The sequence below is a fragment of the Silurus meridionalis genome, chromosome 4, assembly GCF_014805685.1.
Source record: "Silurus meridionalis isolate SWU-2019-XX chromosome 4, ASM1480568v1, whole genome shotgun sequence".
In the NCBI taxonomy this organism is placed as follows: Eukaryota; Metazoa; Chordata; class Actinopteri; order Siluriformes; family Siluridae; genus Silurus; species Silurus meridionalis.
The window spans coordinates 6,882,493-6,909,976 of NC_060887.1; the positions used below are offsets into that span (position 1 = coordinate 6,882,493).

General features: G+C 41.8%; 4 protein-coding genes across 6 annotated transcripts in view; 2 read left to right on the forward strand and 2 right to left on the reverse strand.

Moving 5' to 3' along the window:
• prpf3 (PRP3 pre-mRNA processing factor 3 homolog (yeast)) overlaps nt 1-1,165 on the reverse strand; it is a 6,343-nt gene extending 5,178 nt beyond the window's left edge. The window contains exons 1-4 of one of the 3 annotated variants that reach the window (XM_046846373.1): nt 946-1,165; nt 374-528; nt 160-290; nt 1-74 (exon numbers count right to left, since the gene is read on the reverse strand). The exon at nt 1-74 is cut by the window's left edge and continues 82 nt beyond it. In XM_046846373.1, the coding sequence (XP_046702329.1) occupies nt 1-74; nt 160-290; nt 374-518 (350 nt within the window). In that variant the 5' untranslated portion in view covers nt 519-528; nt 946-1,165. The remainder of the gene's footprint in view (nt 75-159; nt 291-373; nt 529-945) is intronic. The other 2 variants (XM_046846372.1, XM_046846374.1) reach the window with 2 other exon arrangements.
• Nucleotides 1,166-2,188: 1,023 nt separating this feature from the next.
• tmeff1b (transmembrane protein with EGF-like and two follistatin-like domains 1b) lies at nt 2,189-10,733 on the forward strand. The gene is made up of 10 exons (XM_046846375.1): nt 2,189-2,977; nt 6,364-6,464; nt 6,557-6,686; nt 7,174-7,200; nt 7,362-7,461; nt 8,325-8,473; nt 9,334-9,384; nt 9,480-9,594; nt 9,680-9,841; nt 9,935-10,733. Exons 1-10 carry the CDS (start codon nt 2,818-2,820, stop codon nt 10,017-10,019), a joined length of 1,080 nt encoding a protein of 359 aa, XP_046702331.1. The 5' UTR covers nt 2,189-2,817; the 3' UTR covers nt 10,020-10,733.
• A 2,016-nt stretch (nt 10,734-12,749) lies between these two features.
• cavin4b (caveolae associated protein 4b) lies at nt 12,750-15,646 on the forward strand. The gene is made up of 2 exons (XM_046847675.1): nt 12,750-13,429; nt 14,722-15,646. Exons 1-2 carry the CDS (start codon nt 13,064-13,066, stop codon nt 15,286-15,288), a joined length of 933 nt encoding a protein of 310 aa, XP_046703631.1. The 5' UTR covers nt 12,750-13,063; the 3' UTR covers nt 15,289-15,646.
• Nucleotides 15,647-15,761: 115 nt separating this feature from the next.
• dnah5l (dynein, axonemal, heavy chain 5 like) overlaps nt 15,762-27,484 on the reverse strand; it is a 34,026-nt gene continuing 22,303 nt past the window's right edge. The window contains exons 58-80 of the mRNA XM_046847674.1: nt 26,624-27,288; nt 26,258-26,538; nt 25,555-25,770; nt 25,006-25,173; nt 24,821-24,925; nt 24,536-24,649; nt 23,590-23,766; nt 23,269-23,463; nt 23,009-23,164; nt 22,733-22,915; nt 22,469-22,639; nt 21,920-22,298; nt 21,364-21,635; nt 20,185-20,349; nt 19,814-20,081; nt 19,510-19,631; nt 18,969-19,124; nt 17,938-18,129; nt 17,669-17,857; nt 16,728-16,860; nt 16,438-16,646; nt 16,080-16,301; nt 15,762-15,993 (exon numbers count right to left, since the gene is read on the reverse strand). Coding sequence (XP_046703630.1) covers nt 15,772-15,993; nt 16,080-16,301; nt 16,438-16,646; nt 16,728-16,860; nt 17,669-17,857; nt 17,938-18,129; nt 18,969-19,124; nt 19,510-19,631; nt 19,814-20,081; nt 20,185-20,349; nt 21,364-21,635; nt 21,920-22,298; nt 22,469-22,639; nt 22,733-22,915; nt 23,009-23,164; nt 23,269-23,463; nt 23,590-23,766; nt 24,536-24,649; nt 24,821-24,925; nt 25,006-25,173; nt 25,555-25,770; nt 26,258-26,538; nt 26,624-27,288 — 4,960 coding nt within the window. The 3' untranslated portion in view covers nt 15,762-15,771. The remainder of the gene's footprint in view (nt 15,994-16,079; nt 16,302-16,437; nt 16,647-16,727; nt 16,861-17,668; nt 17,858-17,937; nt 18,130-18,968; nt 19,125-19,509; nt 19,632-19,813; nt 20,082-20,184; nt 20,350-21,363; nt 21,636-21,919; nt 22,299-22,468; nt 22,640-22,732; nt 22,916-23,008; nt 23,165-23,268; nt 23,464-23,589; nt 23,767-24,535; nt 24,650-24,820; nt 24,926-25,005; nt 25,174-25,554; nt 25,771-26,257; nt 26,539-26,623; nt 27,289-27,484) is intronic.

Below are 27,484 nucleotides of genomic sequence, written 5' to 3' on the forward strand. Positions count from 1 at the left end.
ACTCGTTTCCTCTTCGCCACGGTTTCGCTGCCCTCTAGCTCCTTATGCGCCTCCACCTCATCTCCAAACACGTCCTGTAGAGAGAGAGAGAGAGAGAGACGACGTGTGAGCGAGCTCGGGGTCACCACACCACGTCTACACCTCATGGGTTCCACCGACCTTCAGATCTCGTTTGCGGTTTTTCTCGGCGGTGCCTTTGTTCCCCCGAGAGTTCCTGCTCTCCTCCAGCGCTTCGAAAAGCCTCTCGACGAAGCCGCTCGCCGAGTCGTCCAGGAACGGTCTCAGCTGGTCTGCAAAAAATCGTGCGTTTAGAGACGTCGAGGTCTGAAAGAGGAAATCCGAGTCACGTGCGTGCGTGCGTGCGCGTGCGTACCTGTGGTTTTCCTCTTGTCCAGGCCTTTCCCCACGCAGTGCAGAGCCGCGGTCACCACGGTGGGCTCGGAGAAACCCAGCACCTTCTTCACGGTGCGCTCCACCCACGGCCGCAGCTCCTCCACCTCGCGCTTGGGCAGGGACATGCTGGGAGATCTGACGAGAGATCGGATTAGATCAGACACCAAATATTCCTGAGGTTGACTACACGAGGTGTTTATTGCCACGTTTATATACACTGTCCTGGACCTTCAACTCCTTCATAATATATGCAAGCTGTCTGAGGAAGATCTCAGAGCTCTACACAGTTCTGTGCTCTGGAAGCAGTCTGATGGACACAGTGTGTGTGGGATGGGGTTTTACGTGTGACCGAATAGATGCATTCCAGAGTGAATACGTCACAAACAAACCAAAACGTGAACAAAGTAGAGCATTATTCTTCTGTGACTGTATTATTATTCACTATAAAACCCTGTTACCCCGTGTAAACACCACCCCCACAGTTCCCCTCAGAGCTCTGCTGATTAGCATGCTAGCTGTTACTTTCTGTATAAACCGTGTGCAGACTCTCACCAGCTGATCACTCGAACCGTCTAGACGCCAAACCCCAGTCCTTTTTCTTCTCCTCTACAGTCTCTGACGAAAAATAAAACCTTACAGAAATTAATTACTGAAATAAAACCGACAGGGTAAAAAAACTAAATCTCTGATTCGCGCGGCGTCCACAAAACGTCCAGGCGGTGCAGCCGGAAACAGGAAGTACTGAGCGCGCACACGCTTCCGCGCGCGAAATGACGCCGGTGCTGCCACCTGGTGTCCGGATGAGAACATCACACTCACTCATTCACACTACTCAAAGTGAACTCGCTTTTGTAACACGCCAACAGAGGGCAGCACAAGGCTGCACGCACAGTCACAGGGAGCACCGACCTTCATGAGTCAAAATGTTCAACGATGAGTGTGTCTTTTACTGTGTTTTTGTTGTTTATAAGTCTAATGTTCATTTTTGTTGTTCTTTGTCAATCCAATGCTCTTTTTAATGTAAATAAATTACGTCCATTTTCTTTTAATTTCAAGTCCGTGTGCCAAAAGACGTACAACGACGTGACCGGTGCTATTCCGAACACGTGCGTTACCGCGTCCAAAATAATAGACCTGACATAGTTCTTTGGTAATAATTGGTAAATTGGTAATAATAGTGTAATAAATGGGGAATATTTGCATAATAAATTGTAAATATTTGCATAATAACGATAATATTTGCATAATAACTGGGTAATATTGATATAGTGATGGTTTCTGTGAGCAGATGTTTGTTTAACATTTATAAAAGAGGTTTCCACAGAGATAAATCTGGAAATGTAGCTGTAAGTATTTTAACTCTGGAGCTTTTATATAACGGAGGTCTTATTATTTAATTATTCAGGGGGCAATAACATGGTTATAGCGTGTGTGTTAATATTACACCTTCTATTCTTCACATCTGATCATAAAACCATAAAAAATGTGACTCGGATATTTCACATCAATGCATAATGTTAGACATTTCCACTTTCTTCTTGCAGTTCGTGTGAATGGAGCGAAACACATCGATTGGAATTGGATCTGATGTGCTGACGCGGCGAAATCTCAGAAAACATCCGCCAAGAGAATCTGGAGCCATTATTAATTTAAGACAGATGAATAATGAAATGAATAAAGTTAAAGATGTAGAAGGATAAAAATTTTAAACATTTAATAGGAATGCATTTTGTGAGAACCATTCAACATCATGAAGGTCTTCTCACTGTTCTTCTTCAGCCTTGTGCATGGGGAACATGGGGGGGTTTTCCTGGATCTTCTCGGATGCTGGTGTTGAGCAGGAGTGAGAACATGAGCAGGGGCAGATTCCTCAGCGGGTTCCCGGTGTGAATTGGGGGAGGAGGTTTTAGGTCACATGACTTTAAACCATCCTTGTGGACCCTTTGTTGTTGGCAGGGCTTCTCCGAACCGTGTGTAACGCCTTGCCTTTTTATTTATATATACCTTTATACAAGCACACACATTGTGTGTGTGTGTGTGTGTGTGTGTGTGTGTGTGTATGAATGATTTCAGGGCGTCAGTAGACGCATCGAGAGGAATAAAAACACACGCTTCATGCTTGGAGGCAGGAGAGCATTCACGGTCGAGATGAACAAAGGGAGAGAAGAGAAGAGAAGGCAGGACTAAAGGAGCTCGGGATCAGACTGAGACTGAGAGATGGTTCTGTGAAGGAAGTGCGTTTGCGGGTCAATTAGACGGAAATCTCGCGCACCGAAACCCGACGCGCGCTTTTAATTAGAATTGCTATAAGTATTAACTATTTATATATATATATATATATCATTTCTTTCCTCTGGGTACCAAGCAATTCTATTCTCTAAAAGAAAATAAGGACTAAAGTTGAACTGAACATCATCTGTCATCATGGTTCTCGGTTGTGCGCTCATTCGGATCCGGACCCTCCGCCGCCGCCATCTCCACTGCGCTCTCCTGTGCCTCCTGAGCATCGCGTCCGGGCTCGGCGTCCGCTCGTCCTATCCCCAAGGACCAGACTGCGCTCCAGACAAAGGAAAAGACTGTCCAGGTACCACCATACGTCCTTTAATATCACCGCTGCATCTTTGTTTTGGCTTCTATATTTCATATATCTCTCTATACATGAGGCACCTTGATCTCCATCCATCCTGAACCCCACCCTTCATTCTGCTCCAATGATGCCTCTATTTACACCCATACACCAGCTTTGCGTTTTAAAAGACGCCTTTTATCAAGCAATGAGGTACTAAATCTGACTTCAGATATACTCAGGAATTAATGGAGAAGAAAATCTTGCCACTGGGCCATACCACACCAAAGCAAGGTGCAGGGGTCGGCCTCGGAAATCACAATATGGATCCATAAGGCATGCGTTCAGATGTGCGGCGAATCGTTTAAGCTTCTCTAATAGAATTGCGTTTTGGATTGGAGTAAAACATCATGAGGAAATTCGATTTTGATCCTAAATCATGACTTCCCAAGTGAATCTTTCCCATTTATTAACCCTGGAACCAAATCCGGAACCATGGTCAGCTTTTATTGCCTTTCCAAAGATGTACATATATAACGTCATATTACAGTATTTATATAAGAAATTCAAGCCTGTAACTATGATTTCTTGAATGACCCTGAATATGGAATCGAGCCCCTGGTGTGTTTTAGTTAGTGATTACATTTTAGTAATTAGTGACGAAACAATCAAATTTCAACCCCAATTGTCAAAACTTTACAAATACCCGAAAGAACTTCATCAAACGATGTTCTGATTCGATTCGATTACCATATAACATATAGAATGTGCATTCACGGCTCCTGGGTTCAATTTGGTGAAAGTTTCGTATGTAGAGGAGCACGGACACATCTCTACTCATCAACTATGGTCATGAAAGAAGTCCTGATCCTTATCTCAGACATGAGCTGATAACCAATAAGGAGATGAAAGTTCATTAGAATGTTTTATTATGAAGAGAAACAGTTCATCATTAAGTCCTCATTAGCTTTTTTATTATACTATTATGACTTTGTGTTACATGTTGCTACAATGTTACACGGTGTTACACGTTGTTACACGATGGTACACGTTACATCATGTTACTTTACATGTTGCTACAATGTAACACAGTGTTACACGTTGTTACACAATGGTACACGTTACATCATGTTACTACAATGTAACACGGTGTTACACGTTGTTACATGATGGTACACGTTACATCATGTTACTTTACATGTTGCTACAATGTTACACGGTGTTACACGTTGTTACACGATGGTACACGTTACATCATGTTACTTTACATGTTGCTACAATGTAACACGGTGTTACACGATGTTACACGATGGTACACGTTACATCATGTTACTTTACATGTTGCTACAATGTAACACAGTGTTACACGTTGTTACACAATGGTACACGTTACATCATGTTACTACAATGTAACACGGTGTTACACGTTGTTACATGATGGTACACGTTACATCATGTTACTTTACATGTTGCTACAATGTTACACGGTGTTACACGATGGTACACGTTACATCATGTTACTTTACATGTTGCTACAATGTAACATGGTGTTACACGATGGTACACGTTACATCATGTTACTTTACATGTTGCTACAATGTAACACGGTGTTACACGTTGTTACACGATGGTACACATTACATCATGTTACTTTAAATGTTGCTACAACGTAACACGATGTTACACGTTGTTACACGATGGTACAGCATTTCAATGGTGCATCAGTGTATTTTGTCCAGCTTTCTCCAACATGATTCAAAATTGGCCAAGGTACATTGTTATTCCCCATTTTCGTATAGTTATGTTGTTCAGAAGAAAACGGCACGGTGACGTGAATAATAAGTGCACATATGGTGGCTGCTTTCGATCAACAAAATGTACCGTCTCTGTTATGTGCTACTTTTTGAACATCCCATTCCACATCTGCTCTTATAACAACCTCCACTCTGCTGGGAAGATGTTCTATTAGATTTGGTGCAGATTTTTGGAGATGCATTCAGCTACATGGGTGTTTGTAAAGTCAGGGACTGATGTAGGTGAGAAGGTGAGGAGGACTAGGGTGCAGTCAGGGTAAAAGGTGTCCAATAATGTTTAGAGCTCTATAGCAGCAGATCTTCCACATCTTCCAAACCATGGAAAGCAGATCTTCATGGAGTTGGCTTTGTGCACAGGGGCATCGTCATGCTGGAACAGGTTTGCGTCTCCTAGTCCAAGTAAAGTCCAGCGAATCCGAAAGCATCCTGTACAATCCTTCTTCATGTCTCCAATGATGAACTAGCAGGATTGTTAGGCAGATGATAATCCTCAGATTTCTGCGGCCAAGAGGAGCTCAAAGACTTTTAGAGTTCACCTTTTTAGGCGTGTGAAGAACAAGATTAAACGAGTTCAGACAGTTTCGCATGAACTTCCCTTAAATATCTTTTACAGCAAGCGGAAGAACTGAATCTGGTTTCCCTCCTACCAGCATGGACAGACTTTTTATAGACTTTCTTTCTGTTCTTCTTTCTGCATTCAGATGTTTACCAGATGCAAAGCCTCCATTTTGCCTTCATGTTATAGGGACTGGTTTTAAGCTCTTCTTCTGCACACGGTCAGTGGATGGACATTGTGTTGAAGATGAGGATGGGTTTCCGTTTGAGTCTGGTTCTTCTCAGTCTGTGTTTTAGGTTTATTTTGACATAGTAGCATGGTGGCCTGATTCATCTAAAGATCCATGAGGTTCCTGTTGAGGTTAAAGTCAATAACTATGAAGATGGATTTGGACTGTAATGAATAGAAACAGTCTGATAACCTCAACAATGATGGAACTGTAACGATTGGACGTTCAGTGTTGAGGCTGAGGTTCCCTTTTCAGTCTGGTTCCTCTCAAGGTTTCCATACCATCTCAGGGTGTTTTTCCTTCACCACAGACACCACTGCCTCACTAATTAGTGATCAACTTCTGTGTAGCTGAATTCGGACATGTCCATTGTTAAACAATTTCTGCAAATCCTCCCCTAAAATCCACAAACAACGATATATCCACATGAGTGCCAGGACCCACAGCAGAACGTTGCCCAGACCCCATCCAGGTTCATTAGTTGTCCTGGACCACTTTTAGAAGGTACTGTGACTTGCTGCAGCATCAGGCAGAACAGAGACACAATGGAAGCAGGATGGGAGAAAACTGTGGCATTTCTTTATTCTTTGTGTTTGGGGGAAAGGGAGGGGGAATGGTGTAGAGGTGTGTGTGTGTGTGTGTGTGTGTGTGTGTGTGTTGGGGGGGCAAGTGGGGCAAAAAAAGGGGTAGGAAATGATGCCTTTTTGAGCTCTGTGTGGAAGAGAAGGTAGTTTTCTTGACACTGCTTTATTATTATTATAAGATAACCCATGATCACTAATCACATTACTTCTTTCTATCTCAGATTTGTCGGAGAAGAAAAGCGATTTGCGAGTGTGTGACAAATCCACGTGCCGCTTCGGTGGAACCTGCAGCGCTGATCTTCAGTGTGTATGCCAGTTTCAGGTAACTCTGATATTATGCAAATTCGTTCGCAGTTTCACCAGCACTTGTTCAGGAAAATCATTTCCGTTCCTGGTGTCTGTCTTTCACCACAGTGCCATGAAAAGTACATCCCTGTGTGTGGATCTAATGGAGACACGTATCAGAACGAGTGCTACCTGAGGCAAGCGGCCTGCACACAGCAACGACCCGTATCTCTAGTGTCTCCTGGAGCCTGCGATCCAGGTGAGTCCTGACACACGAGAACTTTCATGCAACATTTCCTTTAGGTCTTTTCAATCAAGTTACATTTTCTGGCCCTCTGTAGGACACAGTAGATGATAAGGTGCAGGAAGCTTTAGAGGACATGGAGATTATAGTTTGATTGTAGACAGGACAGGGAGGAGGATTGTGAATGAAACCAAGTGATGATCAGGGATGATGGAGAGAGGTAGAATGGAGATATAAATAGAGAGAGAGACACAGAGCGATAGAGCTCAAAACCAAGTCCAGGAAATTTCCTCCATTGTTGGTAAGAATATGAGGACTGGAGCTTTTGAGGTTAAAGTCTCAGAAGACAGAAAGAGGGGTGATTCATTACAGTTCACTCAAGGATGAGGACGGGTTCTTCACTCTTGGGTTCTTCTCTCTTGGGTTCTTCCCCTGATTTCTTGCGAGTAGACAGAGTACAGGAAAGTGCTAATCAGAACGATTTGTTTTTATTTGTTTGCAGATAGCAGCTCAGGGTCTGGAGATGGAGGTAAGTGAAAAGGTTTCCAGGTACATAAGATCTCAGTGTGAAATACACTATAATATGCGACAGTAGACTCTGTTTAAGAGCCAATCATGTTTCAGCTGGTCTGACCAGGTTCCTCATGATCCTCTAACCCTGCGTCATCTGTGCTTCCTGATGTCTTGTAGATGATGAAGGATCAGGTACAGACACAAACAGGAAACTCAATAAATGTAGCAACTGCAAATACGGAGCTGAATGTGACGAGGATTCAGAAGATGAGGACTCGTGAGTATCTGTCTTTGTCTCATGGTTTTCTAGCCGTCTGGTGGTGATGATGGTTTCTGCATGACCTCAAAAACATGATCAGAGTTTTATAGAAGTCAGCCAACAAACTCATACATATGAGACAGAGATCTTATACCTGCTCATTTGTTTACTGAGAACATCACGAGATCGTTTGCAGTGTCTGGTGTGTGATAGATGTTAGATGTTCGATGGACTAGACCCATGACTCATGTTGGAAACGATAGCAGTCAAACAGATTCAGGATTTAGACGTTTGAGATTGAAAAGGCAGTGATGAATTGATCTGTTTAATGTTCATGATTATGTGACATCTCCTGGACCTCTAATGGTGATGGATTAGTTATGCATGCCCACCTCCTGGTCTGGGTGATGGTCAATACTTTGGTTTTCACACTAATAAGAGTGCGATTGGTCCTGGTGCCCCCAGGAACCCGATTGTTCCAGCTTTCAGAGCCCAGTGGGGACTGGGATAATTGGATGCATTTTCAGAGGTCAGCAGCGATTTGAAATCGTCCAACATTGTAATAACAAGCGACTCAACATTCACCCGAATGGCCTTTGGATAAAAATGGATCTTCTGATGTTCTGGAGGAGAAACCTGCTCCAAAGTTAGTTAGTTGAATCCGTTTAAATCCAGGGGCATATAGTGAGATTTTCCCTCCCAATAGACTTTTAGACCGATTGTGTTCTCAGTCCGAGTCCCAATGTCCCAGTCTCAGAATGGATTTATTAATGGAGAATCTTCTACTTATCTTCTCAGGTATCCTCAGGATAGAAAGACTCATGCTTGTTTTGCTCTTCCATCAAATTTGATACGCGTTAACACTTGTGTTTGAACTCCAGGTGTTCGTGTAAAATAGACTGCAGTGGACATAATGAGAATCCAGTGTGTGGTACAGATGGAAACTCCTACAACAACCCCTGCCTTGTTCGGGAGGCTTCATGCCTGAAACAGGAGCAGATTGACGTTCAGCATCTTGGGAGATGCCCAGGTGGGATATCATTTATTTTAAAACCTACACTTTTGTGTTTATATTATAGATCCATAGATCATTTTATACATTCCAATGGTATCGACATATAGAAAGTATATTAATGGATGGATGGATGGATGGATGGATGGATGGATGGATGGGTTCCCTCATGAGGATGGTTCCTCTCAAGGTTTCTTCCTCAGACCATCTCATGGAGTAGGGAGACTCATTTATTGTGCTGAAATTCAATTTCTAATCTTCCCTGTGAGGAGAATCTGAAATCTGATTGGTTGAAGAAACAGAGCTAATTATTAAGGAGACTATGGTAAAAGTCCAGCAGTACTGATTCTGAAGGCTCTGGGCAGATTAGATTGACATGGCAGCACAGAAGAGAAGACTTTGCTGACCCTGACTGCCCTCCACTTCTGATTCTGAAGGGCCCGAGCTTCAGCTTCAGCAAATCTCTCAGAGGCAGTATAAAAATAAAAAGTGGAGTGGGTTCGTGGTGAGCTTTTGTGATGTGACCAGGTATGAAAAGATGTTTGGTCTCAGTGGGAGTTGGGGAACAGTGGTGAGAGGAGTGGAGGAGATAAAGGGGAGGAGATCGTTCAGGTTGTTAGCGCTCTTTCGACTCTTCTCCAAAGGCTGTTGTTCTGCTTTGAAGCTCGAGATCTTCTACATGCCAAACAAACACTTGATAAACAATGACTAGATTAGTGGTTTGCAACGTTTGGGGTGCCCTCTAGTGGAGAATAAAGACATGACAGGAGTGATGGAGGACAGGTTTGGAGGATTTTTTGGGGGTGATGGAGGACAGGTTTGAAAGCCACTGGTTTTAAGAAACACAGTATTTGTTAACGTTTTGTTTTTGGTTGTAGACAAGGGGAAGAAAAAAGACGACGGACTGTCCTACAAGCCGGATCTTTTCGGTAAATACATGAATTTGTTTTCTTTTTCTATCCAAAAAAAAAAAGAGAAAAGAAATCATTATTAAACATGAAATCTCACATTTTTCATATGGAAGACACGTCAGATCCAGGAGAAGGGAAGGGATATGGATGGATGCCTGTTGCCTGCACAGATGACAACTTTTGTGTTCACGGCCACTGCGAATTCAAATACGGACATTCCTCGTGCCTGTAAGCATTCAGGAGCTCGGATATTGCTTCGGCTACGTCCGGTAAAACGTGACGCGTACGAAAGTAAACGTTTCTTTCACTTCAGGTGCGATTCCGGATACACAGGGCCACAGTGCGAGGAGGTTGCCGACTTTAACATCCTTTACGTGGTGCCCAGCGGTCAGAAGCTGCACTACGTCCTCATCGCCGCGATCATCGGCGCCGTACAGATCGCCATCATCGTCGCTGTCGTCATGTGCATCACCAGGTTTCTCCACTCCTCAAATATCGTCGGAAATGTCGAGTATTTAAATGCGATGCATGCGCGATGTTTACTGACGTACGTTTTGTTTCCCAACAGGAAATGCCCCAAGAATAACCGAGGACGCAGACAAAAGCAAAACATGGGTCATTTCTCTTCAGACGCCCCGTCCAGGATAATGTAGCTCTGCTTGATTTTTATTTTGTTTTTGCTTTTATACCTTTTGTATCATGTGGATGGCATTCCAAAATATCTTTCTTTTCATTCAGTGTTTATTCTGTGGACAATATTTTTTTTTGTGTGTGTTTATTTATGGTGCCTTATTGTTCATTTTTTTCCTCTGGACATCGAAGGAGCGCGTTGGCAGCAAAACAAACTGCCGGCTGAAGGATAAAAAAACAACAGAAAAGCTTTTCTTTTTGTCTTCCTTTGTTTCTGTTGATTCTTTTCAGTAAATGTTTGTGAATGTTCTCGGTACAGTTGCTGTACACTTTGTTCACGGAATGTTTAGTGAGTGCAGCTGAACACCAAATGGAGTTGGTTATTTACGACAAAACTACAACGTTTGTTTTTTTTTCTTTGCGTTTTTTTTTTTTTGTAATTGCAGAATGCAGTGTGGACGGAGGGCTAGTTAATGTCGCAACGTTGAAACGTGTATGGATTTTAATTTGTAACGTTATTTGGTGGTGTCCTTCTGAAATTAATCATTAATTTAATTCTTGACACTGCATATCGCATGAAACTGTGTCCGGTGATGTAGATTTAACAGAATTAAATGAATTGTCTTCTGACTCGTCTAGTGTCAACTGTATCACATCTGCTGGATGCCTGAAGAGTCATTACATGGTCATTACTTCTGTACGATGGTTTTTCTTTTCATAATGTCAACTGAAACCGTTCGGCGGAGATTTCTAGTTTTACGCGCCCCCTGGTGGTGATGATAAGAACATATATACAAAAATAGTTTGTGTGTCGATTATATTTCATATCAAGATTATATATCACACAACAATCAAAGTAAACCGTCATAGTTTCATCACAGCAACTTATCGTGTAAGTAATTACGTGTTCCCATAATGTTTTTTTTATATCTCTGTGACACCAAATTCAATCCTTCTGCCAAACACAAAGTCCACAAAGTTTGGAATGGATGCTGTAATGAAGCATTTGTTTTTTTGAGGGAGATCAAATGCATTCGAACTTCTTACTGAAATACCGTCATTTTTCTGCACTGGATCAATTCTACAGATCGACAGGTTTAATTTGTGCTTCCATTACTATTATTTTATTTCTTTAAAAAAGGTGCATTTCTCTTGAAAATCTTTTTTTTACATTCGGGTCATTGATACTGAACACAATCTTGTAGCCATATGGAGGACATGATGTGATGTGACACCATTTATCACTCAGCATTGCTCCACTTTTAGCGCTATTAGTAATATATATATATATATATATATATATATATATATATATATATATATACCAAAGAAATATATGTTGGATTCCTTCCTCTTTCTGGAACCTTCTCTTCTCCAAAACAGCCCCAAACTATTAAACTTCCACCACCATTTGTAAAAGTGTGAGGTAAATCTGATCACATCTTCTCTCCTGGTCTTACACAAGTTATTCTGGTAGGGATGAAAATATTTCATTTGGTTTAATTGTTGTGTTTTATTGCTTGCATCATTTGACAATCATTGCCATCATAAACGCTTTTATCCGAGCGCAAATCCGCGTAGTTGACACGGAACCAGTTGTCCCACAGAAAGACAAGTGTACTATGCATAATAAAGGTTCAGAATAAGCCTTCTTAGGGTTATGAATAGCCTGCAGTTGGTCATGTAATTATAGACATTTGGGCAGCCCCCTTGGAATGAGACATGATTACGTTTCTGTCCCTTGAGCGGGAGTTTTTTTTTTCCTGGGTTACAATCAGATTAAAATCCCCTAATCATACAGTTTGTTTCTAAACCTTTATGGTTGTTTTCTATGTAGTAGAAAATCCAAATTGCTTCTGATTTGACCGTCATGTTATTAAGGACGATATTGTCTAACTTTGATATTTGATATGGTAAAAGTTTCAACTCGTTTCCTGGTGTTCAACACTTTGCGGATGGACGATTGATGGATTTTTTTAATTCTGATGAAATGAACAAACCTTATGAACACCCAATTATCCTGCGAGATAGATCTCATCCAGGAAAGATGTGACATGGCTTTTTGATTGGTGAAGATTGGTGAATCTCTGCCCATCTTTACTTCTGCCTCTCTAAGATCTTCTTTCTATACCCAATCAACTCACTGACCTGTTGCCAATGAAACTCATTAGTTGCTGAAAGTTTCTCCAGCTTTCTCGTTTTTTAGCAACACTTACTATTCCAGAATTGTGTTTTGTTCCCTTTGTTCCCGGAAGGTTTTCCGACTAGATTTTGGAAAGTGGTTGTGAAGATCTTTAGACACAAGAGCATTACTGAGTTCAGAAAATGATGTTGGGACCAAAGATCTGGGACATGGTCAGGATTTGAGTTGTTCATTGAGGAACTTTGAGAAACCTTGGACTACAATTGGTGGAGGTTGACATATTGGTGAAAGTCATATACTGTAGTGTATTAATGTGACATGTACACAAATTGTGTACTAAGCGTTCAATAGGTTTCTATAAAACATTGAATTTAGACTTTGTTGTGTAATTTGGCAATAACATTGTCCTCATATCGAATAAATGGTAGATCAAAATGAAAGACTTCATGATTAGGTTTAATGTATTCCACTGGAACGTATCAGGCTGAAGAAACAGTGAAAAGAGTGACATGTCCTGCACTCTCCTACACATCTTTAAATGTCAGAGTATCACCTTACCAGGGATATATATATAACTGAATACTTGTGCCATCGGGTTGGTGCCCTCCCTCCCTGCCTGTTCAGTTCAGGTTTTTCTCAGTTGCTATCTAGCTCTCTGTGGGGCTTAGGGTGGCCTGTTGTCTGCCCTTTGAGCCCCTTGGATTTCTGTGGGGTGGAGCTTTCATGATATTCTTCCCAACAGCCCAGTGAGGCTTTCTCTGAAGGAGTGCATCTCACCCTAGTGCGTCTTCTAAGCTAGTTAAAGCTGATGATACGAAGATTTATCCTAACCTCAAGTCCAACGTCAGCCTTTCTATCTGAAGACCCTTAAAACCTGGTATCTACTCTTCCAGGCAGGAGCGTTCGAGCATAGGAAGGCTAGGCATGGCGGAAAAACTGGGACTCGTGGCTGCTACGGATGAACCCAATGCCTTGAATATCCTCACTCTCCTGGAACGTGTGGCTGGGATCATTGACAATGTGCATGCGTGCCAGCAGCGCATGGAAGAGAGACAGCTGGAGGTGGAGAACAATGTCAAGTCAATCCAGGAAGACGTAGTGAAGCTGACCAAAGAGCACACCACTACCAGCGGCATCGTGGAAAAGCTACTGGAGAAAACGCGCAAAGTGAGCTGTCACATCAAGGACGTGAGGGTCCGCATAGAGAAGCAAAACATACGCGTCAAGAAGGTGGAAGAAACGCAGGCTGAGCTGCTCAACAAAAACAAGTTCCGTGTGGTGATATACCAGGTAAGGCATGGCACATGATCAAGCACCACGTTGCTTCAGCTTTCGGGATTCAGAGAACCAAAATAAATCCTGGGGGGTTTTTCCCTTAAAAAAAAAAAAAAAAAAAAAAACTCAAAATAGTGATGAATATGTATAAAATATAAATATTTCTGAAATGAGGTGTGCAACTAAATGGACATTTATTAATTAAATAATTTCTCATTCATTGAAAATATATAAATAATATAAAATAAAATTATTATTTGTTCCATATATATGATTTTCTGAATAGTATATACACATTATAAAGACTTTGAAATATTAAATTTGTCAGCATTTGTTTTTCTAACAAATTGATTGATGAGGCAGTTGAACTTCATCGGAAACATAAAATTATTTTATTTAACTTATGTCAAATGAATTTTGACCTTAAAGACACCGTTATTAATAGAATTTATATAATTAATTAGGTCAAAATGAGTGTCCATTTTACACTTAAATCGTACTATTTAATTCATATCAAATAAAATAAAAAGCTATTTGAATGGAAGGAATATATTAATAAATAAATGCACTCGCACTAAACTAAATGGCAAAAAGAACAGATTTTAAAAGTCATTTTGTAATCGGTTAAAGCACCTATAATATAACGATCTGTATCTTGGGAAAGGTTTTAGACGGTGGAACATGTAGGCAACAGCTGACGGGTTATTCTGAGAGTTTGCTGTGTGAAGACACATGTCCTAATATAGTGCTGAAAGCTGGGAGTCATTCCAAGCTGCTGCACTCAAACCATCTGCAATTACTGATCAGCACAAAGCTATCAATAGCCTACACACGGGTCACGATTAATCAATTTTACAAACCGCTTCGATGGAAACATCGGTTTTATACACAAGACCGCAAATGTAGAAACTGGAAGGAATTGAACATCGGAGTTTGGAGAAACTTCAGTCTTTATATAGAAAATTAATACAAAAATGCCCAAACAAGAAAAATCCATATACCAACTAATCAAAAACTAGGATTCAATTTATTCATTCTGATTCAGATTCTAAATATAAATAGGTTTTCTTTAGTTTTAAGAATTGGTTTTATAAAATGTTATGTTTTTTACATAATATATATATTTTTATATATTTCGCAACATTATATGTATATATATATGTATATATTACGCAACATTTTGCTTAATCGTACATTCAGTAAAGATGAAAATCGACAATAATTTGGGGGGAAAAATATATTTTTTAATGAATATCCACAGCTGGTGTATAGATGACACTAACACACACACATTTATCTTCTGACAGGGTGAAAATGAGGTCCCAGCTGCAGCAGGCCCTAAGGACACCCCGAAAGGAGCAGCAGGTGGTGAGGCATCTGTAGATCCAGCTGGATCCGAGACCTTAATTCCCGACTCGGATGAGGAATACATGGTCGTCGAAGAAGCCGACTCCACGGCGGCCAAGATGAAGAAGACCGGCCTGAAGCGCATCGAGAGTCTGAAGAACACCTTTTCCCGTGAGAACATGACCAAGACCAGGGAGAATCTGGGAACCAGGGTTAATAAGCTGGGGGAGCGTATCGTGACAGCCGAGCGTCGTGAGAAGATCCGCCAGTCGGGTGAACGCCTGAAGGAAACCATAACCAAGAACGTCCCGGCGAAGCTGAACCTGAAGAAGGAGAGGACTGTGGCTGAGGGTCAGGAGGGGGCAGAGGGTACCACAGAAAGCGTAGCGCCCATTCCGCCACCCAAGGGGCGTAAACCCAGTCCAAACGTGGCCTACACAGAGCCCACACCAAAGAAGGAAGGAGCAGAAGGAGGCAAAGCGGAAGAGCCCGAAGTGAAAATGTATGACATGAAGGAGCGTTCATAAGCAGCAAGACATCAGTGGACTCGAAGGAATATTCGCAGGTTTGGGTCAAGAGTTTTACAGTTCCTGATGGAAACAGACTTGTAGCACCTGGTGGTAACACGGGTCAGAATTTACAGTATGGACTTGGACATGTTGCTTGGAATAATAATGGATATTTAACGATTAAGATGAATAATGATGTGAGAGGGAACGAGTGCACTGGGGGAGTCGGGTTCCTCCGACTCGCCCGGGCAAGCAACTACTCTAGATTTTGCATGCGACAATATTTGTGTTATGTCCTGTGCTGTTGCGTTGAAATTCTCTTTTACTAACCACGGTCTTCTCACCTAGCCATTTGAAATAAACAAAATCAACTCGATCGGGTGGTTTTTTAGACGTCTCGGGAATAAAACCGACTGCTGTGGGTGGGATACAGTGGGGGGAATCACTTAAAAAAAAAAATTGGGAGAAAAGATTAATATGTAAATGCTCAGAATAAAAAGATTATTTGCAGTCGCAAAGCAGAGCCACGCCCCTTAAGATCCAGTGGTCTGGACTCTGTGTGGTCCGGAGAAACACGTCGAATATGAAGTTGAGGTCGGTGCGCCTCGGCTTCCTGTACACCGGACAGCAGTAAAGGCTGACTCCTGGAGGTCGCTTGATATCCGCCATGTTGACGCTGCTGACGGCGTAGACGTGCACCACGGGAACGGGGGTGAAGAGAACCTGCCAAACACGAGCACTATTTGAGACACAGCCATGTCAGCACTGTGCTGCATTACTGTGGTGTATACCGCGTGTGTGTGAGATACCTTTGGAGAAGATTCGGTTAGCTTGCTGTTGCGTTTATCCCAACCTGCTCCGTCTAGAAAGAGTCCATAGATGTAGACTCCTCCTACATCCGCAGGAGGTGGTCCTGTCACATCCTCCCTCATCATCCTTGTTACATTATTGAGTAGAACAACAGTGTCCAGGGCCCAGCCTTTAGCCAGGTTCATACGCGTCGTCTCTTGGCGCATTGCCGTTAGGAAACCCTTATGGAGAGTAAAGGAACTCGATCAGGAACATGAGCGTTCAATCAAAATTTCAGCGTAAAGAAGAGGATGAGCATAAGACATGAATATAGAATGTGTGTCTAATAAATTACAGTGAAACTCTTTATCGACCGACCTGCGGATTGAAGAATCCCGTCAGCCAAAACTGATGAGGACGGCTTCCGAAAGTCCAGCTGTGGAACTGCTGGTTCCTCTCAAGAAGTTCCGTAAACCAGAATCCGAGCGTGGCGGATTCCCATGAGATCCTCTGCCATGACTTCGGAACACGAGCATCATACATGCAGTCCAGAGCGTCTTGAAGGTCTTCGGACATGATTATCGTGCCTGTGGAGAAAACAAAAGAAAACGCACTGTATTTAAACGCCGTTTATCGGTTTACTGATGGCGATGTTGATAAAATCCCACCATCGATGGCGTATCGGAGGTCGGTGAGCGCGGTCCGCACGCTGGCTATGATGCGCTGCATCCGGTGAATTTCCTGCCGCAGGAATATCGTCATCGGCTGGAAAAGGCCCATCTTCTGCAAATGTCTTTTCACCTACAGGTCGAAATACAAAGTCAGCAGTTTAGCATGTTTAATTCTTCGCTTCATGGAATCGAAATCTTTTTTCTGCTTGAATTAAATGTATTTAGAAACCAGGTGGGAGAATTTTCATTGCCTTTTAACCCCCTCCCCAAAAAAAGCAAAAGGTTATGCATGTGTGTGTGTGTGTGTGTGTGTGTGTGTGGACTTTGTGAACAGTTTGTGTACACGTATGGTCCGAACGCTGCTAATCCTAAATCACAATCAGAAAGTCAACGGAAGACAACATCTACCGAGGAGAATCACGGATGTGTAGCTGGAGGGGAATAAAATTCTCGGAATCTTTCAGAATTTGGGAATTTATGCCTTTTTTTTCTCCTCACAGGACAGAGAAAAGCACAATCCAGGAGTAAATACCTGTAAAATAAGTCGACAATGCGATTCCACAAAGGGATACAGACTCAATTTTTATCCAAAGCTCATAAAAGACTAAATAAAATGCTCTTGAACGGTTGAAATTCTTTATATTTGCGTAATAATTCATTTCTTTTACCCATGTAATGATCGTCTCTTACCACTAGATGGTGGTAGAACGTAGAAAATTATGACGCTATTGATCTAACAAATAATCGAATGATGAAGGGAATAAAATAAAGTACATAGTGTGATGGATGTGGTGTAAAAATAACGCTCGGGCGTAACATCCTTCCCACACGGTGGTCTAGCATTATTTAGGTGGTTAAAAAATGCCCGGATTTATTTGCACAAGCAAATAAGGACAAAACAAGGGCATGACACGACATGTGTACAGTGTGAGTTCCACCTCATAAGGAACATAGTCAGCGGGAAGCTTCTCCAGCATTTCACTGGCCAGTCGCAGCACTGTGGTTTCCCGTGTCTCGTCTCCACCACCGCTGCTGTCTTTGGGCTGAATGCTGATAATGGTGTTCAGAATTTCATTGGCCATGTTCGTCTGGCAGGTGATTTCAGCGTTTGGATGGAGGCCGAAAACCTAATAAAATAAACAAAAACACATTTGTTTGCTATTTTCGACAAAACCGTTAAATATTTTAGTAAATATACGTGTTCTACCTCGGGTGTGTCGACTAGCGGTAGAGTATCGATGTGAGCATGGTATTCCTGCAACATCTTAGCCTTTGGTATAGTATAACCTTTATAGAAGCAAAATGCATCCTTAAAGGTGCTCTCACTGAACCAGATACGCGTGAAGGTGTTTAGAAGCCGTTTGTCCATATCGTCAGTGACCCGCCCGCCATACTGAACCTGGAGATATTAGATAGATGAGCTTTCATCATCGAATGCTGCTACGTGAAATAAGCTTTAAAACATCAATCATCAATACAAATACATACATAAAGCGTTTAAAAATAAAAAAACAATACAAATAAAAAAAAATATCGAACAGAATGAAATTTTAATGCATTCAGAAAATAGACGTTGGTGAATTCTTTTTTTTTATTGAAATTCAAAAGCAAATCTGAAACACCACAAGAACTGAAGACAGCTGCTGTAAACACATGGCAGAGCATCAACATGGAAGAAACATAATATTTGGTGATGTCTGTGTGGTGTTCCAGGCTGAGGGTAGTCTTTAAATGACTTGCAAAACACACACACACACACACACACACACACACACACACACACACACACACACACACACACACACACACAGAGACATATAGGGGTATATAAGGGATTTGAGTTGAAATAAAATAGTGCTTTTGACTGAAAACCTGGTAAACGGTAGGAATTACAGCACAGTTTATATGAGGTTTCAAACGATTTGCTCACAATCATAACTTGTTTCCTTGATATTTGGTTGCAAATGATTTGCTCGAAGCCTGGAACATGCAGACATCAACAGATATTGGGTTTCTTCTCTGACAATGCTGGGGTACAGGCGGTTTATTCCCCCTGATGAACCCCCTTGGGCTGCTTATAAAAGAGATTTCAGGTGTCCGGATTTAAGCGCTTAAGATCAATCAGAATTTCTTGGAATTCAAAAATCTAAAAAAAAACATTGACAATGTCCGAATATTGATAGACGACGTGCATATTTTTTTACGTATAAATACATACATAAAAACCCTGCTACGTACTTCTCCAAGCATGTAGCGCATGCAGTTCCAGTTCACCCCCTGCTTCGCGTCCACAACGTCCAAGTGGTTTTGCACAAACTGCACACTGGAGGTGAAATCAGCCTGGTTGAACTCGTATGGAATATTCCAGCCCAGTGGACCGAACTTACGCCTCTCCTTTTTTTTTGCCAGAAAGAGAAAAAGTTAGACGGTCAATCAACTAAGACAAGAAAGAACAGAGGTAAAAAATGTCCAAAGTTCTCTCACTTTCTCATTATAAACCAGAATTCTGAAGATGATGAATGCAAATTATTGATACTACTATCGACATATGAAGCACAAAAACGGTCTTAGGATCGATCCACTTTGCCAAATAGACATTAAATCAACATCCATGCCAGGATGAAAGTCTCAAGTTTGATCTTCTTTGATCTGAAGTACAGGACTGAACTTTTGCATGGTGCTTCTGCAGTGCAATCGTCTGATTAGATTATATTAGATATTATATACAGTAGGTGTTTAGTTTATGACATTTTGGACCGGCAATGTACAAATTCCTGACCTGTACAGTGGTGTGCAGAAAGGCCACAGCGTAGAGTAAAGGTTTCCACTGCGGCATGTTGGTTATCTCGAGCTGTTCCTGAGTTATGCTGCTGTAGGTCCTCCTCAATCCAGCTTTAACGCCTTCAAAAAAACAAGGTGAAGATTAATTCTGAAATGAATTGATGGGTTATGCACCAGCGTGAGAAGCGAGATTTGTGCTAAAGGTCTCTAAGTCATTCTACACGCTAACTATTAGTGATGGACACTGGTTTTTGGAGGTTTGGAGGGAAAACTAGTAATTATGATGATTATAATGCACACACCTTGCGGAGGCTCGTTAGTAAATTTGATTGATGACTGAAGGAAATTGATAGGGAACCTCGGGTGGACCTCTGTAGTCACCCACACTTTGAAATTGTCGTGGACGCTCTCGGCAGCAGTCACGGACTCTAAAAGCTCATCCAGAAAATCCAGACCTAGATGGCAATTCTGCAGCAGCAACCAACCTCCTTCTGACATGCTCTGGTTCAGCAGCCTTCGTGCATGAACTTCCTGTCCTTGGCCCATTGAAATCGCCCGACACAGGACACTCTATGGAAATGAGAAGTAAAAGAGCAAATCGATCCGTATGAACCTTCTTCAGCATGTGGCGTTCTGTAAAGCGGTACACGATACTTAAGGAATCGTGATCTACCTTTGTTTTGGCCAACCTCTCTATATTCTCAGTGGGATCTGAACCCATGGAGAGAAGGCAGACGATCGGCGTCCTCTTGTCAGTCTCTGTACTCATGGCATCCATGTCGAGTGTCACTCCCTCCGCATACCTCTGTCCTATCGATTCTGTGATGTACCGCCGCGCCTAACGGGAATTCAACGGAAAAGGGTCCTTTTACATCCTTTTTACACATATATATATAAATATAAATATCATTTTTGGTTCTATATGAAGCACAGAAATGACTGAGAAGGTGTGGAAGGGTTCCAATTTGAGTCTGGTTCCTCTCAAGGTTTCTTCCTTATATGATCTCAGGGAGATCACGAGGACACCAGGAACGAATTTACACTCAGTCATATAGATATAACCGTGGAACTGTCCGGTGCTGAGGACGAGGTTCCTCCTCTAGCGCGCTCATTAACAGTCCAAAATGTAATTGAAAGTGTCAAAGTACAACTGTTAAAGAGTGCGTTATCATGCTGGGTTTATTGGGGCGGAGCTACGAATCAAACAGGTTACGTCGTCTTTCCTTAATGGAGGCTGATACACTGATTACTGTATGCTCTAAATGAAGAAATTCCTGTATAAATCTGGTAATAAAGATGGATGAATGGTGACAGGTCTGAGTTTGGACGTCTCTGTATAAGGGAATTCTGTGCAGTACCAGCAGAGGCCAAAAATAGCCGTCTGTGCATATGACTGAACAGGTGCGTCCTGCAAAACTGTCCCTCTGCACCATGTCGTTCTCTCTTATCCTCCATTTGTATATCATTTGACCCACTTCGAACTCCTCAGAGATAAGATATCCACACACCTTCTCTTAGGGAACTAAGCGCATAGTTGACGGACGGAACCCGACTGGATGATGCGATTCTGAAGCTCGCTGGCTGATCAGCTGTTCAAGTTCATTTCAGGGAGGCTTTTTATAGCAGCAGCCACATGAGACGTGTGAGGAACGTTTTAGACTCGCACAGTTCAGGAACCATTAGAGTCGTCTTACTCTTATCTCCAAAGTAATGAAACTTGGATGGGATTAGAAATCGGATTGTTTTGGTTTTTCATGACTATTGTATATTATAATTAATTCAATAAATAATTATAAATATAAATATAAATATAAAATTAAATAAATGTTATATTTTTGTATATCTGTGCTACCTGTGCAATGGTCCGATCAGGGCACCAGCTTCTGATCAGCAGTAACTTGTGAAAGGCATCTAACAGATTGTCATATCCGTCAGGAAGCGCTGCATCTTCTGGAGCGGCTTCCTCGAACCAGCATCTCCAGGCCTTCTCGCTGCACGCCACCTGTTCTAGTAGTCTGGTGAAGGGATGCAGACTGGACAGGTGGACCAGGTTCAGCCACGTCATATCCATGATCCAACGTTTTGGCTTGGGCTCCACCGAGTTCAGGTCAAGAGATGCTCCACCTGGAATCACAATCACAGCACCACCTACTGGTCAAAATGTGTACAGTCGACCAGCGATAATTCGCAGTTTGGAAAATCCGCGGATTCCCATTTGGAAACAAACTAACAACAAGGTGCGGATTATAGGATTTCAGAATTTCAGTCTTAGAACATAACCCCTGAGAGTTCCAGGGGACCAGTGTGTGTTCTAAAAAAATGGGCTTATTATAACGTGTATAATCTTTTTTGTTGTGCATATAAAAAAATACGTTTTTGGGTAGAAGATGTCAAACTAACGAACGTACCTTTGATGAAAGCATGAAATTCACTGTGGGAAATTTTCTGCGCTTGAAGGTCTAGCTTCAGCGCCAAGAGCAGGGTGAAAAGAAATTTGTGATCTTCATACAAGCCTCGGACTGTATAGCAGAACACCTCGTAGGTCAAGAAATCCATGATGTTCGCAAGTCTTTTGGAGGTGATTTGAGACTTTGGCGACTTTTCCAAGGACCTGTCGAAAATTTCCAGGAATTGCTTGAGGGACGTCTGGTACATGACATCGACCAGACTCATTTCTACGATGAGAAAATAGAGGATGCTGCCCCTCGTAGCTATCGGACGATATTCCTCACGGGCATGATTGATCTTTATTTCAGTTTCCGCTGCCACCGTGAGTTTCTCCCTGACCTTTAAAAACATTGTATAAATCATTGATATCTGTTATTCCACTCCTCAGACTATATCAATTCTTTTATTGGAAATGGAACCGTCCTAAAGACCAATCAAACTTAGAAACACTGCGAAATGCATTATAACGAGCAGAAAGAAATGTTTGAAGCTTCTTGGCGTACACGTACCTCCTGTGCGGTAATTTTGGTAACTCTGAGCACCTCTATCAGAGAATCATCATCCACCAGAGAACCTTGTGTGCTGGTGAGTCGAAATAGTAAATTATCCTCCAACTCCTGCATCTTCCGCTTGTTGGATGTGACCTCGACCACCATTTTCACTCGTTCCGATTCCATTTCCTTAAAACAAGGAATAACAATCCAATGATCTATTCTTTATACAACCAAAGTAAATGATAGATGAGAAAAGTTTTGCATCGTTCTACATCTCACTTGTTTCTCTGTGAGGATGACACGACCCAGCAGCTGGTCTTCTAAACCCCTCATTGTGACCGTAAAGTCCACAACTGCGGTTTTAGCACTGATTTCAGGACTGTACGTTGGGTTGGCCAGTTTGGTGGTGATGTAAAGAGTGAATCCTTTCATCACGTCGACCTCTTTATCTCCGATTTTGACCTGTATTCAGAGTGGAAGAAAAAGATGAGAACTGAAGAGATGAAATAAATCCCCCCCAAAAAATGCGTGTAAAAAGCAGTAAATCTTTTATACTTTATATGTCGAGCCAGATTTTGTGAAGTTCTTCTCCAAAATGTTGTCGAGAACAGGATCCAGTTCCTCCCCGACATCTTCGATGAGTAGGGGTTTGCCGAGAGACAAAGTGTTTTCAAGGTGGGTTCGGAAATATTTGTGGTCTAGAGATGTGACCTATGGGCCAAAAAGTCAAATGATTTAACTCTATTCGTATAGAGCGTGGACTTTTAACATCGTCACGCAGGAGGAAATACAGTTTAGAAGTTTGCTCTAAATACCTGTAGCTCATTATTGCTTTCACGGTTTTTGATCCAGGCCTTTCCCTGACCTTGAGGGTCAATGAGAAGTGGATATCGGGAGGCGGAAGTAACTATGATTCCATTCTGGACAGACAGTTCATCATTGGGCAGGCCCTGAAGGTTCCACTCACCTATAGTAACATTATCTACCAGCATGCTGCTCACATTCAGGTTCTAAAAGACGACAATGAGGAAAAGTGTGTATCTGGAGAATGTCATACTCATGGAAATAAATCATTAGAACTCATGTTCTTTCTTACAAACTAACAACAATAATACACAAAAAGTTGATGTACCTACCTGACTATACGGAATAGAGTTGATATTTATTTCTTTCTTCCATTGCTCTAGAAGGTGAATTCGGTACTCCTGGTTAAAAGGACCCGAATAGGACAGGAACCCAGTAGCTAGTAGGACATCTCCCATTAGATGTTTAATTTGTCGCTGGAACTCAGTACTGCTCTCTGTCCAGCGAATCTAACAAAGACAATGAATGAAAGAACAGAAATTAAAACTTTTCTCATAAATTCATCAAAATGAATATGAAAATGTATATTTATTATTAGTTAAACCAAAACTCAACACAGAGCATGAAGACCAAATATTCGTAAATCATCAGGACACCAAACAGGAACTTTTGCTATGTTTCCACACTGACGGTTTTAATTGCCGCATGTGTTGCGCCATGGCGGATTTTGGTGCTTGATTTGAATCTTGGCGCAAAATGTAAATAAAACCAGAATGCATTCATTTCATCTCATACACCCATATTTGATCCATTACAGCACAAGAAAACACCATTTTAAGGAGAAATAGTCATTTTAAATTTAATGGATACATCTGGGAACTAAGAAAACCATTTGCTGGAGTTTTAGGAGAGGAACGTTCTCCCGGTTGTATATGGTACATGATTTTAGCTGCTCAACAGTCCTGAGTCTTCTTTGTTGTATTTTTCATTTCACGATGCACCAAAGGTCTAGACTACTATGAAGCCATGTTGACATAGATGCATTATGTGTTACAACAAGCATATAGTATGCCTAGAAATATTTCCTCTGTATTGGTTCTTCTCCTGATGGGCAAGAAATTAAATTTTTATACATTTGAAAATGCAGGAATAGGGGGAAAAAAAATCAAGCTAAACTAAATAGTTTCAAGGCAATGAATCAAATTAAAACAAAGAGACTATTGTAAAGATGTTTAAAAATAAAATCAATATATTTGTTTATTATTTTTTTAAACCCACCTTTTCTCCACCGAGTCCATCGATGAGTGCCATTGCACTGGACATTTTTCTACGACATCCTTCAGCATCATCCAACAGTGACTGCTTCTCTCTCACTGCACCGTCATAAAGTGCCTGTGTTTCACACCATGAGAACAAACACTCATTAAAACACCTCTAAATGTTATTTCTGCAAAGTAGGCCACTCGAGATCTTCCATTCTTGATCCTTCCATTCTGTTTTTATTCCCAGTTCAACATTTTTTGGAATTGGGGTTGATCTCCTGAATAAATTGATGGGACTCACCTGTGCTTCGTCCAGTTCTTTCTGCTTTTCATCTAACTGTTCCTGCGCTCTGGAAAGTTCGTCCTGAGCCACAGCTAGTCGGGCCTCCTGTAACTTCAGGTTCGCCTGGTACAGACAGCGACTGCATTAAAGGCTAGTAGGCTCATTTACACGTGACAAAAATACAGCTAATAAAAGACCATTACCTTCAAAGGCAAGACTTCTTTATTAATGCTAAAGAAGTCCACCATAGCCTCAGTCCAAGAGCAAAGTCCAGCTACGTTGCCACAAATCCGCTTCGCTGCCTCCAGATTATAATCTTCCATACTGATATAAGGTGCAAGAAGCTCCACAACCTCCTCTGTGATTGTGTCCTTGTTAGAGAAAGAGTAAATATTAATATAATATTTCAATTTTTATGAGAACATGGTGATGAAATAAAGGGACGTGACAGAATAGTCTAGAAAAATCCGACATAAAAGGACTGAGTGATTCCTTCATAGTTTGCTCACAAAGCAGTCTGCATCTGAGGAGGGTTCCACATGAAAGTTGCCTTAAATTACTTTAGATTCGGAGTGTGGTTTATATAAACAGGCTGCAGCTAGAAGGTTGGACGTAAAAAGAAACAGAGGATTGACCACATCTTCACCCCAAGTTTACAGATAGCTAACCAGCATGACAAACGAGCATGTTCCTGAAGACCTTCTCAACATTTCAAACGGGAGCAGACGCAATCCTCAGCGCGTAAACCTGACCTTGTTAAAATTGAGAAGCATGCCGAGGAACGCCGAGTTGTTCATGAGCTTGAGGGCTTCAGTCCAAGATGGTCTTAAGCAGGCCCTTTCGGTGTCCATGGTGACGGTATCTACCCGGCGCTGGAACAGCAGCAGCACGCAGTCCATGATTCTCATGATCAGATGTGGGGGCTTCCCCAGTTTACGCACTGTTGCAATGTCTGACGGTTTTATAGTCTATAGTGAAACAAACAAATGTTTGATTATTTTACTTTTTTTTTATTTTTTTATAAGACGACACAATCGTTAGTACTGCAAGTTCACAACATGTATGTAAAACCCCAATGTAAAATTTTCCTATAATTTACAAACTTTAAATCAGATTTATCAGAAACTTTGATTTGAGGGTGCAGGCTCTTTGTTGGTACTGTATGTCAAATAATGTTTTGGGGGCGGAGCTTTCTCTGAGGGGCAGAGCTTTTTTTTGAGAATCACCATTCTACTTTTTCTTGCCAGCATCACCTCTGCTTTGCTCCAGGGCTATTTCTAGCCTCCCCCACCCAAAATGTTTTTGGCGGGAAAACCTTTTATTGCTAATATACTCATGCTAAAACTAAGCCTAATAGTAATTAGTGTGGTGTAATATAGTGTCACTTGTTCAGACACCGTTGAATAAAAATGTAGTTTTTCTTATTTTTTTGCTAGGTCAATGCTAGGTACTTACCTGTAGTGCAGCTTCTGCAGCATCAAGTGCAGGTTTTGCAGCTTCCAGTTTCGCCTCTGCTACTTTTTTATCCCCAGCGATTTCATCCACAATAGCCTGGGCCTTGTCCTTCACTTTCTGTACCTGCGTCTTAACCTTCTCGGCTGCTTGTGCTATGACAGTCACCTCCTGAAGGACCACGTCTGCCTTGTTAGAGGCCACTTCCAGCTCCTGTTCTTTCACCACCAGGTCGTTGGAAAGCTGGCCGATAACTTGCTCTGCCTCCATCAACCTCTCGAGACCTGCAGTCGGCATTGGCGCGTTTAAACCAGATAGAAGGACAGATAGAAATATTAATTTATTCCTACTATAACTAGTGTTTTATACCAGTGTTCATCCGTTTTGCCAGCAGTCCCACAGCTGCGATCTTCTCATGGTAAATGCTCTGGTATCCTTTAATAAAAGATAAGTACGATTTAGGCGTCACGTAGGTCTGTCGTCTGTAGCGCTGAAAATACTCAATGCATATCCTCGCCACCAGATCCTGAAATGTTCCCATTGTGCTGATCACGTTGTTTTTCACCGTCTCCGAGCACTGAAAAGGATAGCTGGCGAGGAAATGATGAGCCACAGCTACCAAAGCATCTTTAGGCCATCTCTGGAACCAGTCTACAGTGCATCCGGAGATCAGACCAGGGAACCGCAGAGCACGAGAACGAAGTTTATCACCAACAGGAGAAAAACAAAGGATGACATGAAGGTTACTGCGTACCCTAGATAGAAAGTAGGCGTACAGGTTGTCGGGGGACGGAGGAGTGCGAGGATGGTGTTTCTTCATGACGGGGATCAGATACTGAGTGATTTCATCGATCTCATCTCGAGCGAACAGGTTTGAGACCTCGCCACAGGCCACTACGTTATTCATGTACTCAAGAAAGGATTCGTCTTTAACATCATTGTCAGTGAAGATGAAGGTCACACCTTTGCCTTCCATCCCTGCAATTCTGTACAAGGTCTTCAGGTCCTCCATGAGATTACTCACATTGTAGGTTCTTAAAATGAAACAAAAAGGGGAAATTATTCATATAAACCATCGCTCTTTGAGACGACTTGTTCTTCTGAGTCGCAATAAAGAGTCGGTCAAAATTAAAGAATCGTTCACGAACGACTCGTCGCTATCTGTGACCTGAACCCCCCCAAAATTCACCAGATATGGGCATCTCTGGTCTACTGAATAAATATCAAGTA

Coding starts and splice junctions, on each gene's coding strand:
- cavin4b (XM_046847675.1), top strand. CDS start 13,064: ATGGCGGAAAAACTGGGACTCGTGGCTGCTACGGATGAACCCAATGCC. Junction 13,430..14,721: donor TCCGTGTGGTGATATACCAG/GTAAGGCATGGC, acceptor ATCTTCTGACAG/GGTGAAAATGAGGTCCCAGC.
- tmeff1b (XM_046846375.1), top strand. CDS start 2,818: ATGGTTCTCGGTTGTGCGCTCATTCGGATCCGGACCCTCCGCCGCCGC. Junction 7,462..8,324: donor GATTCAGAAGATGAGGACTC/GTGAGTATCTGT, acceptor TTTGAACTCCAG/GTGTTCGTGTAAAATAGACT. Junction 9,595..9,679: donor TACGGACATTCCTCGTGCCT/GTAAGCATTCAG, acceptor CTTTCACTTCAG/GTGCGATTCCGGATACACAG.